At 39.4% G+C, this 17,803-nt stretch overlaps 1 protein-coding gene and 1 long non-coding RNA gene across 3 annotated transcripts in view; one reads left to right on the forward strand and one right to left on the reverse strand.

Moving 5' to 3' along the window:
• LOC103740657 (cytochrome P450 4A14-like) overlaps nt 1-9,853 on the forward strand; it is a 13,489-nt gene extending 3,636 nt beyond the window's left edge. The window contains exons 2-12 of one of the 2 annotated variants that reach the window (XM_008841326.2): nt 1,235-1,367; nt 2,215-2,259; nt 2,684-2,811; nt 3,878-4,002; nt 4,342-4,496; nt 4,931-5,037; nt 5,123-5,313; nt 5,414-5,547; nt 6,359-6,423; nt 6,552-6,628; nt 9,397-9,853. In XM_008841326.2, the coding sequence (XP_008839548.1) occupies nt 1,235-1,367; nt 2,215-2,259; nt 2,684-2,811; nt 3,878-4,002; nt 4,342-4,496; nt 4,931-5,037; nt 5,123-5,313; nt 5,414-5,547; nt 6,359-6,423; nt 6,552-6,628; nt 9,397-9,565 (1,329 nt within the window). In that variant the 3' untranslated portion in view covers nt 9,566-9,853. The remainder of the gene's footprint in view (nt 1-1,234; nt 1,368-2,214; nt 2,260-2,683; nt 2,812-3,877; nt 4,003-4,341; nt 4,497-4,930; nt 5,038-5,122; nt 5,314-5,413; nt 5,548-6,358; nt 6,424-6,551; nt 6,629-9,396) is intronic. The other variant, XM_029567460.1, reaches the window with a different exon arrangement.
• A 145-nt stretch (nt 9,854-9,998) lies between these two features.
• On the reverse strand, nt 9,999-13,877 carry LOC115071725. Its single transcript, XR_003850812.1, has 3 exons — nt 13,866-13,877; nt 12,387-12,389; nt 9,999-10,089 (listed from the first exon to the last, which is right to left on the reverse strand). It is a non-coding gene; the product is annotated as an uncharacterized LOC115071725 (long non-coding RNA).
• Nucleotides 13,878-17,803: the final 3,926 nt, after the last annotated feature.

Genomic DNA, 17,803 nt, shown 5'->3' on the forward strand with positions numbered 1-17,803 from the left:
CCTGTCTCTTATGGACCTAGAACCTACATCTTTGTAAGTAAGCTTCCTTAAGTATCATAATTTTTAATCTTTTATTCTTATATATAAGGGGGAACACAAAAACTTTCAGTAGAACACAGTTTTTATTTTGTAAACACTAATGTATTAAACTTGCTATACATTAAAGCAAATAGTATATATTTTTATTTGAATTGTATATATGAATTTATATGTTATAACTAGTTGATTTTTTCCATTATGTTCAAGGCATTTCCACTGGACAAGGTCGATTGGTTACCTCAGTGTTACAGTCAGTATAGTCCGAGGAACCATTTCTCCCCAAGCCTGTGTTATACTTTATTGTGAGAATCCTGCATTTTTGTGATTCTTAAAACTGTTGGTGAGATGGGATGAGTGCACTTGTCTCCTTTGGGAATAAAGATTTTCTGTGCCTTACAAAAAATTCAGCAAAAACAAAATAAAATAAGGGAAACTGTGTGTTGATGATAGGCTTGAACATCAGTAAGTATAAGGCCATGGGAAAATAGCCCATGTTTTTGCAGTGTGAGAATGATATCAGGTACAGGGTATAACTGGCTATGTTTATTAAGACTGAGACTGAGACTTTGTAGAAGTGATAACTTGGATTGAGAAATGAAACTCTAAAGGGCATTCATATAATTGATCTTTAAGTTAAACTTCCACAATTAATCAAGGTCTATTTAATTCTAGGTTCTTTTCCACACACCCTTCATTACTGGGTCTTTGTTGCATCCTGTCCCTGTACCCCAGTCCCAGAATAGAACCTGGCAGAAATATGTTTAGTCATTGAGAAAGGAGGCTAAGGATCTAGGTGGGAGATGGGGGCAGTACCTATGCCCTGAACTGCCAGCCACAGGTGGAGAAAAGTGTGGTAAGGGGCTACACCGAGATGCACTCAGCAAAGGATTACACACTGGCCACACTTAAGGGTAGACAGATTTGGAACTCATTCAGAAAGCTGAGGCTCTGACTCCAGTAGCTCCTCTGGGGAACATAGCTCCATTCCAAAGACCACAGGAACTGGCTTATGGTAAGTCCTTGGGCTCAGCAAAGGTCTGGACTAAAGATAATTCATCAAAGTGTTCCAAATTTCTATCTTCTATTTAAAAGTTCAAACCTATGCTCCTGTAATGGTCCTGCCTCTCTCATTCCATACAAAGTAATAAACGCATTTTCATGAATTTTTCTTTTCCTTGGTGTCTTTTCCCAAAAGGACCAGGAGCTCCAGTATGTTCTTATGTGGGTAAAGAAATTCCCAAGTGCCTGCCTACAGTGGCTCTCGGGGAGCCAACCACGTGTCCTGGTCTATGACCCTGACTATCTGAAGGTGATTCTTGGAAGATCAGGTGAGACTCCAACCCCATCGCAATGGCAGAAGACCTGCCTTCTGAGGCTCATGTCCTGGGTTTGTGAAATTCCAGAAAAAAAGTGGCACTTGAGCCATCAGTGTCTGAACAGTATCTACCATTCTGTCTGACCACAACCCAGCATGTGGTCAGCAGTACTTACATATTCCTAGACACTTAAAACAGCTGCATGAAGTTGAATATCTTTTTCTCTTTCAAAACAAATTGGGCTGATGTGTTTTACAAATTTTCTTGTATCTGAAGAACAAATTTTACGTCCACAGAGATTTGGACTGGAATCTCTAATTGTTTACTCTCTTAGGTCATAGGATTACTAAATCACAACTCACTGTGGGAAAACCATGAGGCTCTTTCTTATTCTTTGGCGTTCTGACGTGGCCCAAGTTTCTTACTGTCTATTATAGCGACAGAGATCGTCAGTTGTTGGCACAGTGAAATCTGCCTCTCTGAGCCCTGCTAACTGTCAATACTGAGACAGAAATGAATGGGAGGCACTGGGAGGGATATTGAACAAGACGCCAACTGAAATCCATCAAGAATTTGTACTATGGATGATGAGACAGCTCAGCTGGTAAGGGTACTTGCTGCCCAAACCTGGTGAGCTGAGTTTGATCCCTGGAACCCACATTAAAGTGGAAAAGGTGAACCAACTCCACAGTTACTCTTTGAACTCCACACAAATGCTGGTAGGTCTGTGCCCCCTACTAATAATAACTAAAAGGAAGTTTAGAAATAAAAAGTAATAAAGAAGTGACAAAGCTTGCAGTTTGAACAGTATCTTTCTTATTTGTTCCTTAGTCACTCTGAAGGTCTTTTTTCCTTTCAGACCCAAAGGCTTCTGGAATTTATCGTTTCATTGCTCCCTGGATTGGTACGTATTTTTAAATTAAGAACATTTAGTCTCTTTGTTTCACTGATAGTAATGGGTGACAGGTTACCAGTGTCATGATTTATCACTATATTAAGCCTCATTTCTCTTTTAGTCTGACCCTCTGTCCTTCCTAATGCTGGCATGAGTCCTCTTGAAGTTCAGCTTCTTCCATGCAGATACTTATGTTTCTCTTGACCTGCTCGCAACACATTTTCAACATTGATCTCAAAGCTGTCACACATATATCAGTCAAACTGGAAGATTCATTTTCCTGAAATGCATCATTCCTTTGTCCAAGGAATTCTATCATCACTGGGAATTGTCCTTCCCTAGTCTATTCCATTGAATAGCCTACCATATTATCACAGGGGTACCTATGATTCCACCTCTACTGAACACAGTCACATACTAGTCTCTGGTGCAGGCTATGGTTTGCTCCTGTTGAATGGAAAGAAGTGGTACCAGCATCGGCGGATGTTGACACCAGCCTTCCACTATGACATCCTTAAGCCCTATGTCAGAATCATGGCAGACTCCGTTAATGTGATGCTGGTGAGTCTCTGTCTCTTTCTCACTTCATCACATCCACTCACAGCATACTCACAACTCCATTCTCAAACAAATTCTCCCAGCTACAACTTTCACATGGTTATATAGAATAAGAATTGTGCCATTATTGTAACAGTAACTGTCCACAAATGAATAAAGCAGAATACCTACTCAACAGGATGGGGCCACACTATGCAGAGAGCATCATGGTAGATACCATAGCAAGCATTTGTCACAGTGGATAGGAGGAATAGCCAATCCCAGCAGACAGTGGAGGTTATATGTTTCTGACTGGATTGGGCAATGAATGTCAACTTCAAGGTATCACAAAACAAGGACTTCTGCATGGTCTTGAGTCACCCATGTAGTGAAATGGACGCAAAACCACTTCCTCACACCAAAACCTGCCATGCCATCACCTTCCATACTTCCTTAATTTCTGGTCTCACAGTGCTCAGCAAACTTTCGATAGTGAGAAGCATTTAAAGTCTCTGATAACCCTTATGAGGTTGGTCCTTTCAGGCCCATAAACCCTTCATGTGTTTTGTTATCATATTTTATTTATTTATTTTTATTGTTTATTTATTTACTATTTATTTAGTCTTTTTGAGACAGGGTCTCTCTATAGCCCCAGCTGGTCTGGAACGCTCTGTGTAGACCAGATTGGCCTTGAACTCATAAAGTGCCTCCCAAGTGCTGGGACTAAAAGTGCTACCACGCCCAGACTCTCATATTTTATGCACATTGGTTTTTCATGTCTGATTCACTCTCGGACAACTGAAGGGGTCATATTCGTCAACTGAAAGGTCACACTTATTCCCAAAAACAAACACAAACAAAAAAACCATCATTGAACATCATGAGAAAATATTTTCAGTATTATCAAAAACTTTGCTAGAAGCAGACATCGAATTATAAGGTATTGCTTCATGTTTTTAATTTGATGAAGGCATTGATTTTAAATATGAGGAACTCTGGACAGGTTATCTGTAAACACAGAGAAAAATCTTAGTCTATTTAGTATAGATCTTCTGGAGAAAATTAGGTAATTTACCCTTTCTAACCACAGGACAAATGGGAGCAACTTGATGGCCAGGACTCCTCTCTAGAGATCTTTCAACATATCTCCTTGATGACCCTGGACACCATCATGAAGTGTGCCTTCAGCCACCAGGGCAGTGTCCAGTTGGACAAGTGAGTGACGACTCTTCACATGTAGATTCTTTGGTTTTATAAGCTGATAGGTGCTCAGTAGAAGGCAAGTGGGGTGACTAGGATGGCTACCTTCACAAAAAGCAAGATTCTGACCCAACTGCAGGCCAAACTCTTCTAGACCAGACCTGAATCAGTCCCAACAATATACTGTGGATTCACAGCAGTCTTGCCAGTTGTCCATCTTCTAAATGCCTAGGGGTCAAAATGGCTTTAAAATAGAAATACTGTGTGGTTCAGTATGGTGGGAGCATGCCTATGGAGAATTTACCTGTGGTTCAGATATCCCCATCTCCAGTATGTTGTACTTCTTGTCCTCAGAAATTCTAGGTCCTATACCAAGGCTACCGAGGATCTGAACAACTTGACTTTTTACCGAATGAGGAATGCCTTTTACCAGAGTAACACTATCTACAACCTGTCTCCTGATGGCCGCTTGTTGCACCATGCCTGCCAGCTTGCCCATGAGCACACAGGTTTTGTCCTACTCCCTTCCTGTCTCTTCCTTTATTAGACTCCCCCTGAAAATGTAATTATGTCTCTCAGACATACTGAGTCTACCATGAGTCTCTGTAGGATCCAGGATACATTCATGTAGGGCACTGCTTTAATACATGTTTTGGGAACTCAGCTATTAACATGTGTGGTGCATTACAAGGATTTCCAGTGTCATTACATTGGTGATATTGCATGAGACCTGTTTAACAGTACTCAACATGGCTCGGTGGGCTATGATCCCGAATGAGGGCCTGATATACATCAGATGATCTAGATTCCTGATCCTGATCCTGATTGAAATACCCACCTCAACATGCCTCCTAGGCTCTATAGAACACACAGATTGGAAATTGGGGGTCCTGAGAATTGCAATAGTATTTGGTTCTGCCTGATAAATGCTGTCCTGGGACAGAGAGAGTGATCAAGCAGAGGAAGGCTCAGCTGCAGGAGGAGGGAGAGCTGGAGAAGATCAAGAAGAAGAGGCACTTGGATTTCTTGGACATCCTCTTGTTTGCCAGAGTAAGTGGGGGTACAGGACTGTCAGTTGTCTCAGAAGCACAGGATGAGGGACAGACTCTTTTCTCTCACCTGTGGCTTTCTCTAGCTGGAAAATGGGAGCAGTTTGTCTGATGAGGATCTGCGTGCTGAGGTGGACACATTCATGTTCGAGGGCCATGACACCACAGCCAGTGGTATCTCCTGGATCTTCTATGCTTTGGCCACACACTCTGAGCACCAGCAGAAATGTAGGGAGGAGGTCCAGAGCCTCCTGGGTGATGGAGCCTCTATCACTTGGTAAGTAAGAGCTCAAGAGGAAGAAGATCCCTGCTTTCTAGTAGGAGGGACCCTCTAGTTTTCCCAGTTCTGTGTGACTTTCAGATGAACTTTATTTCAGGGACCACCTGAACCATATGCCCTATACCACCATGTGCATCAAGGAGGCCTTGAGGCTGTATCCACCAGTACCATCTGTGAGCAGAGAGCTCAACACACCTGTCACCTTCCCTGATGGTCGCTCCTTACCCAAAGGTATAAGCCTCCTAGATCCACTCGCTTAAGTACTTACATGTGCCTCTGTTGTTCTCAACTTCACTTAGTCTACCATTCCTTCTCAGTAAACTGGATCCTTATTTTGAAATCAAGATGACATTATAAAACCCTGGGAACTGGGTTTTTTTTTTCCCAACAAATTCTTTAGAAAGAAATGCCACCCCTTAGTAAAATGGCATCCTTAGTCCTGAATTTTTCCTTATTAAGACATTCAGGGTTGGAAAACTCTGGATTCAGCCCAGCCCTGTGGAGGTGTGATTTTGTTCATGAGTAAAGGCAAATGAGAGTGATAAGGGAATCCTATGCATGAAACCCAGCGTGTCAGGAAACACTGAGTTGGAGATAGAAAAGCAAATGATAAGTCTGAGCTCCTACATCACATATTTGGTAACCTACCATTGGGCATATCTAAGGACTGCCACATCCAACCTATGTGAACATAAGAAAGATGGTCAGTCTTTCCTGAAGAATACAGGACTTATGACTATTATGTGTCCTAATGCATATTCTACAATTGCCAGTGGAAGACATTTGTTGAATGTGAGTTGTCACTTTATTACTATAAGCATGATACCTCCAATACTTAACTGCTGTGTGTCATTGCTAGGCTCATACTTTTCTAATAGGTGCTTTGCTAAGCTTCTCATACCTAAAAGGATCATTATTTCAAAATGATGATTGTTGATATGCAAGCCATTTGCACATGCATGTCCCCCTACTGGCTAAAGTTCTAGAGTCCTACTGCTTTGGCTTAATTACTCTTCACTTTATGTCTTCTCTGCCCCCACAGGTATCATGGTCACTGTCTCCATTTATGGTCTTCACCATAATCCACGGTTTTGGCCTAACCCCCAGGTATGAGGGCCTTGGGAAGAGACGAGGGCCTCCTACTTGCAGCTCTAAGAATTGGAAGCAGAGGCTTGACTCCCATCTGTTCTGACACTCATTCTCATTCCCACTCCCCTCTCTCTCCCTCCCTCTAGGAGTTTGACCCTTGTCGATTTGCACTAGATTCTGACAGGCATAGCCATGCCTTCCTGCCCTTCTCAGGAGGAGCGAGGTGATGGGAATGGGTTGAGGAAAAGAGGAGTCTTTGGCATTTATTAATATTTGAAATTTCTGTTCCCTTAGATCTCTATGTGACCGACTTATAAGTATTTGTGGATAGAAAAGTGTCATGCATATATGTTTATGCCCAAAAGAAAGATGGCCAAACCTGGTGGCTCGTGCCTTTAATCTCAGCACTTGGGAGGCAGGGACAAGCAAATCTGTGTGAGATTGAGGTCAGCCTGGTCTACACAACAAATTTCAAGCCAGCTGGGGGCCACAGGGAGATCCCATCTCAAAAACCAAAGCAAAAACAAGACAAAACAAAACAAAAACCAACCCACCCCCAAACCCCAGAGAAACAAAAAAGAAAGATGGTATTTCAGTAGACACAACAGATTTTAACCTACTTCCTGTGGCCACTAGAAAATTAGTTTCAAATATTAGTATGTTCTGATATTTTCACAATTTTGTACTTCACATTTCAGAATTGTATTTCCAATATAAACTAAATTTCAAGCATTTTTCCATTTTGTAGGAATCTTAAATGGTGGATTTCTCATTCCCCAAATTCTCTTTATTGCCCAGTAGGTTTTCTTATTGACTCACAGTTGAATGCTGCTATAAAGTTTTGAAATATATGTGTCTACCAATGTACATAATATGTGTGTTTAGTACTGTCATGTGAAATATTTGAAAGGCCTTGCCTTGCTACCTCTTCTGTTAAAGTTGTGTGTATAAGAGTTCACAGCCCATTATAGATTTGACACCACTGAATGCCATTTCACACATTTCTGGCTTTTAGCCTCACAAATATTTCACTGCATATAAAATATTTCACAACCTATATTTGATCCCCAGTTTTCCAAATTAAATATGAGGGAAGGATTTCAGTAAACAGGCTTGGTCAATCTGGTTAAGCCTGAATGAAAACATTAAACTGAGGAGAACCCTTTGTTTAGTGATGATGTATAGCATAACTGGTATGTATAATGGTGACCTGCTAAGTTAGACAAGCTGCAAAAGGGCTGCTTTGAAAATCCACAAGCTTATAGGTATCATCCTGTAGGCTAATTCACAAAATTAGCCTGACAAAACTAATTGACAGAACTTCATAAGTAATTGGTACAAAGAATTTCTTCTGATTCAGTAACTATGGATTCTACAATGCTACATCAACTCTCACAGAACAGGATAGATGTATAACATTTCTCTAAAAAGAATATTTTTAGGATAAAGTTTGTCCATGGTTAAGAATTTAATCTTAACCAACTATAAACATAATACAGTCACTGGAGGTCAGGACATTTTCCTAGCTCTCTCTCTCTCTCTCTCTCTCTCTCTCTCTCTCTCTCTCATATATATGTGTGTATGTGTGTATCCTCCGTGCATTTTATTTTTTAAAAATTCAATGAAGTTAGAAGAAATTCAAAAATATTTAAAAACTGTATTTCTCGGCCATGTTCTTTCCTGAGATAGGAACACAGAGGTCTAAGATTCTGACCCCTGCTTAGCAACAAGCCAAAAGAGTATACAGAAATAGACATCTATATTTGAGACAGACATCATTCTCTTTCCTTAGTTCACTTACGCATCACTCATTGACAGTTTGTGAAAAGTTCCACACTCCTAACTGTTCCATAACCTGAGCTGTGATAGATGCCTAAATAAAAAACCTGAGCTATGATGGATGTCTGAATAAATTACCAGTGGTACCTTGAAGTCTAGGAAGAGAGTGGCAGGCATAGAGGAGAGCTGGCCAGCTGGTTCTTGGTTTATCCCTTTGATTGTGGTTGTCTGTATGGGTGGGTGTGGAGGGAATTCCCAAAAACCTCAGCAGCATGAGCTGAGATAGGAAGTCAGGGGACAGAGGTGAGGACTCAATAGTCTTTTCTTTTCTAAAAAATCTTTTTGAGACAGTGTCTCCCTGTAGCCCCAGTTGGCTTAGAACTCACTATGTAGACCAGGCTGGCTTTGAATTCACAGAGATTCACCTCTCTCTATGCCCTGAGTGCTGGGATTAAAGGCGGGTGCCACCACGTCCTGGTGAATAGTTTTACACTGAGTATAGCTTTGACTGAAACATCTGGACTGCCTCTTCAGTGGAGCGCATAGGAGAATCAGTAAGGATAGAATGGTTGTAGAGAAGAGATAGGCCTAAGAAAGCAAATTAAAGATAGAGAGGAGGAAGCATTTCTGGAGTCAGTTTAGATGACTGCAGATGCTGGTACTCTGAGGAAGTGGGGGACTTGGAGTCTGATCATTGAGGGGGAGGAAGATGAAGGAGCAGGTTGAGGGTCCCCAGTCTCATACATTTTCAGGAGTTTCTCCTGTTTAGATCCCTTCTTAGTATTATTTATCCTTTTTAACAGTAGATGAGAATTCCCAGGTATGTGACCCACCTCTCCTGAAATTGCCCTGGTCAGTGGTATCCAAGTGGAGATCCAGAAAATTAGTGTAGGGAATTAATTAACCAGCTCATGTGGTTGGACTCTATGACCCAGACTGTTAACTGTTCAAATGACATTCCATGCATCTGAGAGTAGGAGTAGGGTCAGAACTAGCCCTAGAAGAGTTAGAGACTTTGTCAAAGATCAAGAGCCTATGACCCAAGAGAAGAGACTGGGGTAGGTGCTTGCCCTAGAAGGAAAGTGGATGGATTGAGACCATAAAAGAGGATCTTAATGCTGTGCTTTGAACTGGTGTTCAAAGGCCAGTGCCTGATGAGCTCAGAACAGGGCTTGAGGCCACATCTCACTTCACCATCTCTGCTTGGCCCAGGAACTGTATCGGAAAACAGTTTGCCATGAATGAGCTGAAGGTGGCTGTGGCTCTGACCCTGCTCCGCTTTGAGCTGCTGCCAGATCCCACCAGGATCCCAGTCCCTATGGCACGACTTGTGTTGAAGTCCAAGAATGGGATCCACCTGCATCTCAAGAAGATCCAGTAAATTCTGGTGGAGGAAAGTACACCTTCGGTGGTCTGCTGCCTGCCATCCTTTCTGCTTGTCACCTGCTTTTGTCCCTAACTCATCTGTCCACCTCTTTCCCCTGCCCACCTGCCCTTCTCACCTGCTTACTCTTGTGTCTCCTCTCCTGTCCTCCTTCCCTTCCCTTTTTAACCCTCCTCCAAACTCTCTACTTCCTGTTTACTAGCTACATTTATTGTGGGATAAAGGTTAAGCTTCTTATAAAGCTTGTCTATTTATATTTGAATTTAAATAAATTTTTGAGAGATGTCTCTTGTGATTTGAATAAGCATGAGAAATAGTCTTTGTTATCTTATGGGTCCCAAGGAGAATTCCTGCTGATAATTGTCACCTAAAAGTGCACTTTGAACTAATACAACTTTTTATGTGTCATTTTGAAGACTGTCTATGAAAATTGGCTTGATGGAGGATGAAAATTTGTGGGATTGTGTGGGATGTTCTGTATGATATACACACAAAAAAAATCAACAAATAAAAAAAGACATCTCTCAAAAAGGAAGCATAAAAATTTACTTCATGTTAATTAGTAGAGATGATAAACATTACTATTGAAATCTACCTGATGACTTTATATCCATACTCAGGTGCCAAGGATCAGAGTGTAACCAAATGTGATTAGTAATAATCAGATACATAGAGATTAGAGATACATATGGAAACACCTAAGTGTTAGTAGCATTAAAAATGTAGGACACAGCATATTTTAAAATGAAATGGAGATCTTCTTTTAAAGGGAAAAAAACATACTTAGTGTCCCAGACTTCTCTCAGTGCAAGTTCATCCACTGGGCCCCGGTCAGCCTATATAGAGTAATTCAATATCATATAACCATATTAATTCAACTGTGAACCTTAAAAATTTACAGCCACTTTTGAAAGAGATGTATCCTTGCTCTGGAAATTGATACTGAATATGTTAAAGCTGTAATGAAATGCTTCTTCTAATCATGTGGTTATTAAATTAAAAAATGCAGTATTAATTCTGTAAATATGAGCTGAAAAATAACTTGCTGCCAGTATCCAAGAAACATAGCAAAAATAATTTATGACAAAGTTTTAAAATCAAAGCAGATAATTCTAATTTGATATATCTATATTACCTTATAAACTTAGGTACTCAACTTCTTAAAATGTATTAAAATGTTATATTTGAGCCAATTAAACATGTTTCATAAAATTTTAAAATGTTTTGAGTACAAGATTTAGTGATATCTGTTCTTCTAAAGCAATAAGCATCTAAAATATTTTATATACATAAAATACATTAAAACATAGTTTGTTTATTTAAAATGGCATTCACTGAGTCATAAAAGTTTTATTAAGTTAAAAAAATTGTATTGGCCACTGTGAACAAAAATTCCTGGACAGAGCAACACCTTCCACCGAAGTTTTTGCAAAGCTAATTAACTAATTAGAAGTTCAATGGTTGTGGAGAGATTGGAATGTTGCATATCCAGAGCCCACTTACAGTTTATCATGGGCTATTTTTAGCCCCTTAGTAGTCATTCCTTGCCCACTTCTATGTCTAATTTAACAAGGTTGTGATTAACAGGTGAAATCTTTTGGAATGTATTAACAGACTACTAGCTACAACCATCAAAAGCCCAAGAATGTCATCAGACAGCGTTTGAAACTCATAGTAGAGACTTCTCTGTTATGCTCTAACTCACCTACCTGATGTTTCCACCAATGTATTTGAAAACTTCCTTGATTTATTCTGTTACCATAAAAACTACATTAAATTGTTATCATGTTGGAGCACAGAATTGGGGGTAACTTGAATCTGTGTTACCAGGCCTTAGTCATTCATATAATCTTTTATTCCTTTGAGATGAAAGTTGTGTTTTTGAATCAAAAGATACATTTTGATACAAACTTTTTCTAAAACATATTCTAGAATGAAACTAAATATTATTCATTTTTGAGTTATTGGGGGTAGCAAAATGAGAAGATATGAAAATGATTTATACAAAAATATATTGTTTTAATTTAAAAACTAATGTATAAAAACCCAATATAATTATCTTGTGACATTTTCTTGATATTTGACAGTTTCCAATTATAACTTTACTGATGTATAACTATAAAAATAAAATCAATATACCTCTAAGTAATGCACCCAAGAAACAAAGAGAATAAGTAAACAATTCCAGAACAGTTAAAAAAAAAGTTCAAGAAAACAACACAACAATAAACTATCAGGAATTAACACCTATTGTTCAAGAATAATTATCAATATTGTCTAAATTCCCCCCAAAGGAGACATAGACTAATATACTGGACGATAAAACAGGATCCCTCTTTCTGCTGCCTCCAAGGAACATAACTTACCATCAACGAAAGACACCACTCAAGGGGAAAAAGATGGGAAAACGTAATCTAAGCAAATGAAAGTAAGAAAGAGGCAGGCCTAGATATGCTACTATCTGACAAAACAAGCTTCAAACCAAAACCAGTGAGAAGAGATAAGGAAGGATGCTTCATGTTTATTAAGGGAAAAATCTACCAAATGGTTATTACAATTCTAAACATTTATGCACCAAGCACAGAGATATACAATTTCATAAAATAAACACTATTAGATTAAAATCACAGACTGACCCCAACACAGTGATAGTAGGTGACTTCAACATTCCAGTATCAAAAATAGGTCATTCAGAGGAAAAACTAAACACCGAAACTCTGAAGTTAATGACATCGTAAATCAAGTGAATCTAACACACATCTGTAGAAATTTCACCCAAGCACCAAAGAATACACTTTCTTCTTTGGAATTTTGGAACATTCTTCCAGACTGACCATGTATCAAGACACAAAGAAAGACTCAAGAAATGGAAAAAAAAATGAAATAACATCCTGTATTCTCTCTGAAAACAAAGGATATCAACAGCAATGGAAACTATAAAAAGTACCTAAACTCATGGAAACAAAACAACACACTACTAAATGAAAACTGGGTCAAGGATGAACTCAAGAAGAAAAATGTAAAATTCTTAGAATTGAATGAAAATGAAAACACAATATACTGAAATTTATGGGATGCAATGAGGGCAGTCCCAAGAGGAAAGTTTATAGCACTAAGTGCCTAAAAACAATTCGAAAGACATCTCAAATTAGTAACCTAATAATGCACTTGAAGGCCCTGAAAAAACAAGATTAAAAAAAAATACCCAAGAAGAGTATACAGGAAGACATAATCAAAATCAGGGCTAAAAAAATGAAATAGAAATTTTAAAAAATCAAAGAAAAAGCAATTAAATGATGTCCTAGTTTGTTTCTTCATTGCCATAACAAAATACTCTGACCAATACCAACCTGGGGAGGAAAGGGTTTATTTGGTTTACATCTCCTGGGTCACAGTTCATCTGGGAGCCCAAGGTAGGAACTCTGGGCAGGAACCTGGAGGCAGGAGCTGGAGCACAGGCCATGGAGGAAAGCTGCTTACTGGCTGGTTCCCCTGGACCCTGCTCAGCCTGCTTTCTTATGCAACACAGGCCGACCTGCTCAGGGGTGGCACCACCCACAGTGGGCTGAATCCTCCCACTCAGTAATCAAGAAGATGCCCCATGGATATGGCCAAAGGTCAGTCCAATGAAGGAAATTCCCCAATTGAGGCTCCCCCACAAAGGTGTGTCAAATTGACACTAAAGCTATCCAGCACAAATGATGAATTGGTTCTTTGAAAAGATTAACAAGATTGACAAACCTTTATGCAAATTAGCCAAGAGAATGAGAGAGAGGATCCAAATGAATAAAATCAGAGACATTAAAAGGGAAACATGAATCTTTGGTGGGGGATGGCTAGGAAACCTAGAGGGAAAAGTGGTGCCCTAGAAACCCTATGAGAGATGCACATGAGAATGCATTTGTATACCTGGGAGCTGATTGGCAGAGAAGAGACCTCCCTCAGAGTTACAAGCATGCCATATAGCATTCATCAAAGAAATCTTTTTGCAAAGGATGGAGGCTACTGCAGAGTTGCACATCTGGTCAGGTACAGAGAACATATGCCTGGGAGATGCTCAGTACTGGTGACACATCTACCATTCAATCTCTACAGCTAAGGCTCATGGAATATAGCAGAATAAGGGATAGAGAGGGGGCTAATGCACCCCCAACTCTCACCAGTGAGGTCTCAATGTACATCAGAGAGTGTTATATACATAGGACCTCAACTGACCAAGTTTTGGAGAATAAGAGACTGTAGAGTGTAGGACGGGACTCCTATAAGGAACCTCATCCACCCATGGCTCAGGGACCACTGAGGAAGAGGAGGCAGAAAGATTGTAAGAGCCAGGGATGGTTCATGAACACAGGGAAGGGGAGGCCTCCAGTTCACTGGAGGCTTGCTCATGTGAGCCTGTGGCAAAGGTGGCATTGAGCATAGGACCCATGTCAGCTCAATTAAACAAGGGCCCAAAGGGGAGGTGAGAAATAAGTGGTGGGCCAGCACTAGATTGAGAACTATTTGAGACTGATTGCTGCTGGGTGAGGGAGAGTATGACTTACCTATGACCACTGGATGGGCTGATTAGACTCCAGTGGACACATTTACACTGAAGGGCATTTTGGGTACAGACACCTGAATGACTAGGACCCAGCATGTATGCCAGACTGCAAAGGGTTCAGGGGGGGATCAAGGGAGACATGGATGGGGGAGGGGGTCTGGATTTGAGTGGGAAGTGTATGAAATTTTAAAAGCTCAATAAAAGGGGAAACATTAGATGGTGATAAAATAATAATAAAAAAGGGAAACAAAGATGGTGAGGAAATTATGCAGAGAATCATATAGACATTTAAAAAATTTACATTCCATTAAACAGTCTAAAAAATGGATGAATTTCTAGGTACAAATGACCTACAAAAATTAAGTCAATATGAAATAAATAGTTGAAATAGACCCATAAAAAATGAGATAGAGATAGTAATTAGAAATCTCCCAACCATAAAAAGTCCAGGACAAGATGGCTACATCCCAGAACTCTACCAGAACTTTGAAGTAAAACTAAAATCATCACTCCTCAAATTATTCTGTAAAATGGGTAAGGAAGGGGCACTTCTAAATTCTTTTTTATAATGTCAGTGTTATGCTCATACCTAAACCAGACAAAGACCTAAGAAAAGAAAATTATAGGCTAACATGTCTGGTGAATATAGATGTAAAAATTCTCAACAAAATATTTGCAACCAACTTGAAGGCTACATTAAAAAGGTCAAGTGGCTTCATTCCAGTGTGAAAATCTGTAAATGTAATCCACCGCATGAATAGACTTCAGGACAGAGATCACATGATGAGCTATCTCATTAAATGCAAAGGAGGTCTTTGACAAAATCCAACATCCCTTCATGATAAAGTCATGGAGAATGTAGGGATACAGGGGACATATCTCAATGTAATAAAGGCAACATACAACAAATCCACAATCAACATCATATTAAATGGAGAAAAACTCAAAGCATTTCCACTAAGATCAGGAACAAGACAAAGATGTCAACTCTCTTCATTTCTGCCCAATATAGTGCTTGAAACCTTAGCTAGAGCAAAAAGACAAGTGAAAGAGCAAAGAAGGGAGGAGAGAAAGAAGTCTGATTATCCTTATTTGCAGATTATATGACTGCATACATAAAAATCCTAAAGACTCTATCAGAAAATACTTAGAGTTGATAAATAGATTCAGAAAAGTGTCATATTATAAAACAATACAAAAAGTCATTAGCCTTCCTATACACTAAGAACACATACATGGCCAAGAAATCAAGGAAACGACCCACTCATGATAACCTCAAAAAATCTTGGAATAAATCTAACCAAGGAGGTGAAAGAGTTATATAATAAAAACGTTAAGACATTGTAGAAATAAATTGAAGAAGCTCCCAGAATATGGAAAGACCTCTCATGCTCATGGATTAATATTGTGAAAATAGCCATCCCACAGCGAGCCACATATTCAATGCAATCCCCATGAAAATCCAATGCAATTCAACACAGAAATTGAAAAAATCATACATTTCATATAAAAACACAGAAGACCCAGGATAGCCAAACACAATTCTGAATAATACAAAAAAATTCTGGAGGTATCACCATCCTAGAAGTCAAGTTATATTACAGCGGTATAACAGTAAAAACAACATAGTACTGACATTAAAATAGACACATTGATCAATGGACTAGAATTGGGGATCCACATATAAGTTCATGTACCTGTGTCCACCTTATTTAAACAAAAAAGCTAAGAATACACATTGGAGAAAAAAACCAGTATCTTCAACAAATGATATTGGTCAAACTAGATAGCTACATGTAGAATGGAACTAGACCCTATCTCTCAGCATGCTGAAACCTCAACTCCACACTGGAATTTATAGGCACAAGAAAGAACTTTCTGAAGGGGATCCCAATAATGTATGCATTAATACCAACAATTGACAAATGGGACCACACAAAACTAAAAACTTCTGTATGTCAAAGGACACCATCATTTGTGTGAAGAGGTAGTCCACATAAGGGGGAAAACCCTTACCAGCTGTATCTCTGACAGAGGGTTAATGTGTAGAAAACACAAAGAACCCAAAAAACTAAACATAATGAAACAAACAACCAATTAAAAATTAGGGCAAGGAACTACACAGAGTTCTCAAAAGAAGAAATGCAAAATGACTGAGAATTTTTAAAAATATTCACTATCTTTAGACATCAAGGAAATGCAAATTAAAACTACATCTGATATTCCATATACCCCAGTCAGAATGGCTAAGGTAAAAAATGACAACAAATGCTATTGTGGATGTGGGAAAAAGGAAACAGCTATTCATTGCTGGTGGGAGTTCATACGCATGCATCCACTATGGAAAACAGTGTGGGCATTCCTCAAAAAAAACCCCAAAACTAGAGCTAGGTGTCTATCAACTGATGAATGACTAATGAAAATTTGGTATATTTTTGAGGTGGAATATTATTCAGTTGTTAAGAAAAATGAAATTATTAATTTCTCAGGTAAAGGGATAGGAGTGGAAGAAGTGCAAACAAATACCCTGAGGGAGGTAAGCCAGACCCTCAAAACACGAATGTCATATATCCTCTGTCATAGTGGATGCTAGCTTTATCTATATGTATATCATCTATATCTATATCTATATCTATATCTATATCTATATCTATATCTATCTATCTGTATCTATGAAAATCTGAAAAGTTCGAGAAACTAGTAAGGCGCCATGGGGTGATTTTTAAATGTAGGGATATTGAACACAATGATATAAAGGGGTAAAGGGTTCTACTGAAATAGGAAGGGTTACATAGGGTGGGCATGGGAAGGCAGTGTAAAGCAGGGAGATGGGAAAGGACAACTGACAGTAAAGACCGTTTGAAAAAGTCATATGGAAACCTACTGTAGAAGCAGCACATGTATTACGTTGTTAAGTGGAATTACCCTGTAATAGCAGGACAATGCCACTACCAAACACTGCGGGATAGCAAACAAAAAGCTCAGTGTCAGGAATGGGCTTTCCTTTTGTAGTTGTTGATTTGGGCAGCAGGGAGCCAGCAATATTGGCTATTAGCATTAGTCATGCTCCAGAATTTAACAGCAAGTGTATTGCTGAAGACAGTACACATGTGGATCATAGAACAAACATGGAGAAATCAAGCTGGTACTGACCTCAAAGTTTCATCTCTATTTGCTAGCTTTCATAGTGTTGTAAGATACTATGTTTGTTACTGGAAGAGAAAGTCAATCACCAACCTTACCCAACTGTGAACTCTTTTAGCTATAATAATGACTGGCCTGGCAAGATATGCCCTGTAGGGAACCAGAATGGCATACTTTAGGATGATACAGATCTGAAACTTTTAAGATCAAGATCCCTGCTGAAGGATGAGGTGCTGAAAACACCAGCTCTCAGATCCCTGCCTTTCAGAGCACTGCAGGGCTAGCAGGAGAAAAGCTGCTGGGTTAAAAGTTTAAGCTCCTTGCTGTGAGGGAAAGCATCTTGGCCAACAGCCCTTAGCCCACCTCCTTGTCCTGAACAAATAACTCAGCTATCACTAGCTAAAAGAATAGGCTAGGTTAAAGGTTTACTCCTGGGCTAAAAGCTAAAAGTTTACTATGCTTCTAGCCCTAAGAAAGAAAACATTCGGGCCAATAAATTACCAGATAGGCACTGGTAACCCTGAGTAATAGTTCAAGCATCCTGCTTT

Source organism: Nannospalax galili, unplaced genomic scaffold (genome assembly GCF_000622305.1).
Source record: "Nannospalax galili isolate Female #2095 unplaced genomic scaffold, S.galili_v1.0 scaffold681, whole genome shotgun sequence".
In the NCBI taxonomy this organism is placed as follows: Eukaryota; Metazoa; Chordata; class Mammalia; order Rodentia; family Spalacidae; genus Nannospalax; species Nannospalax galili.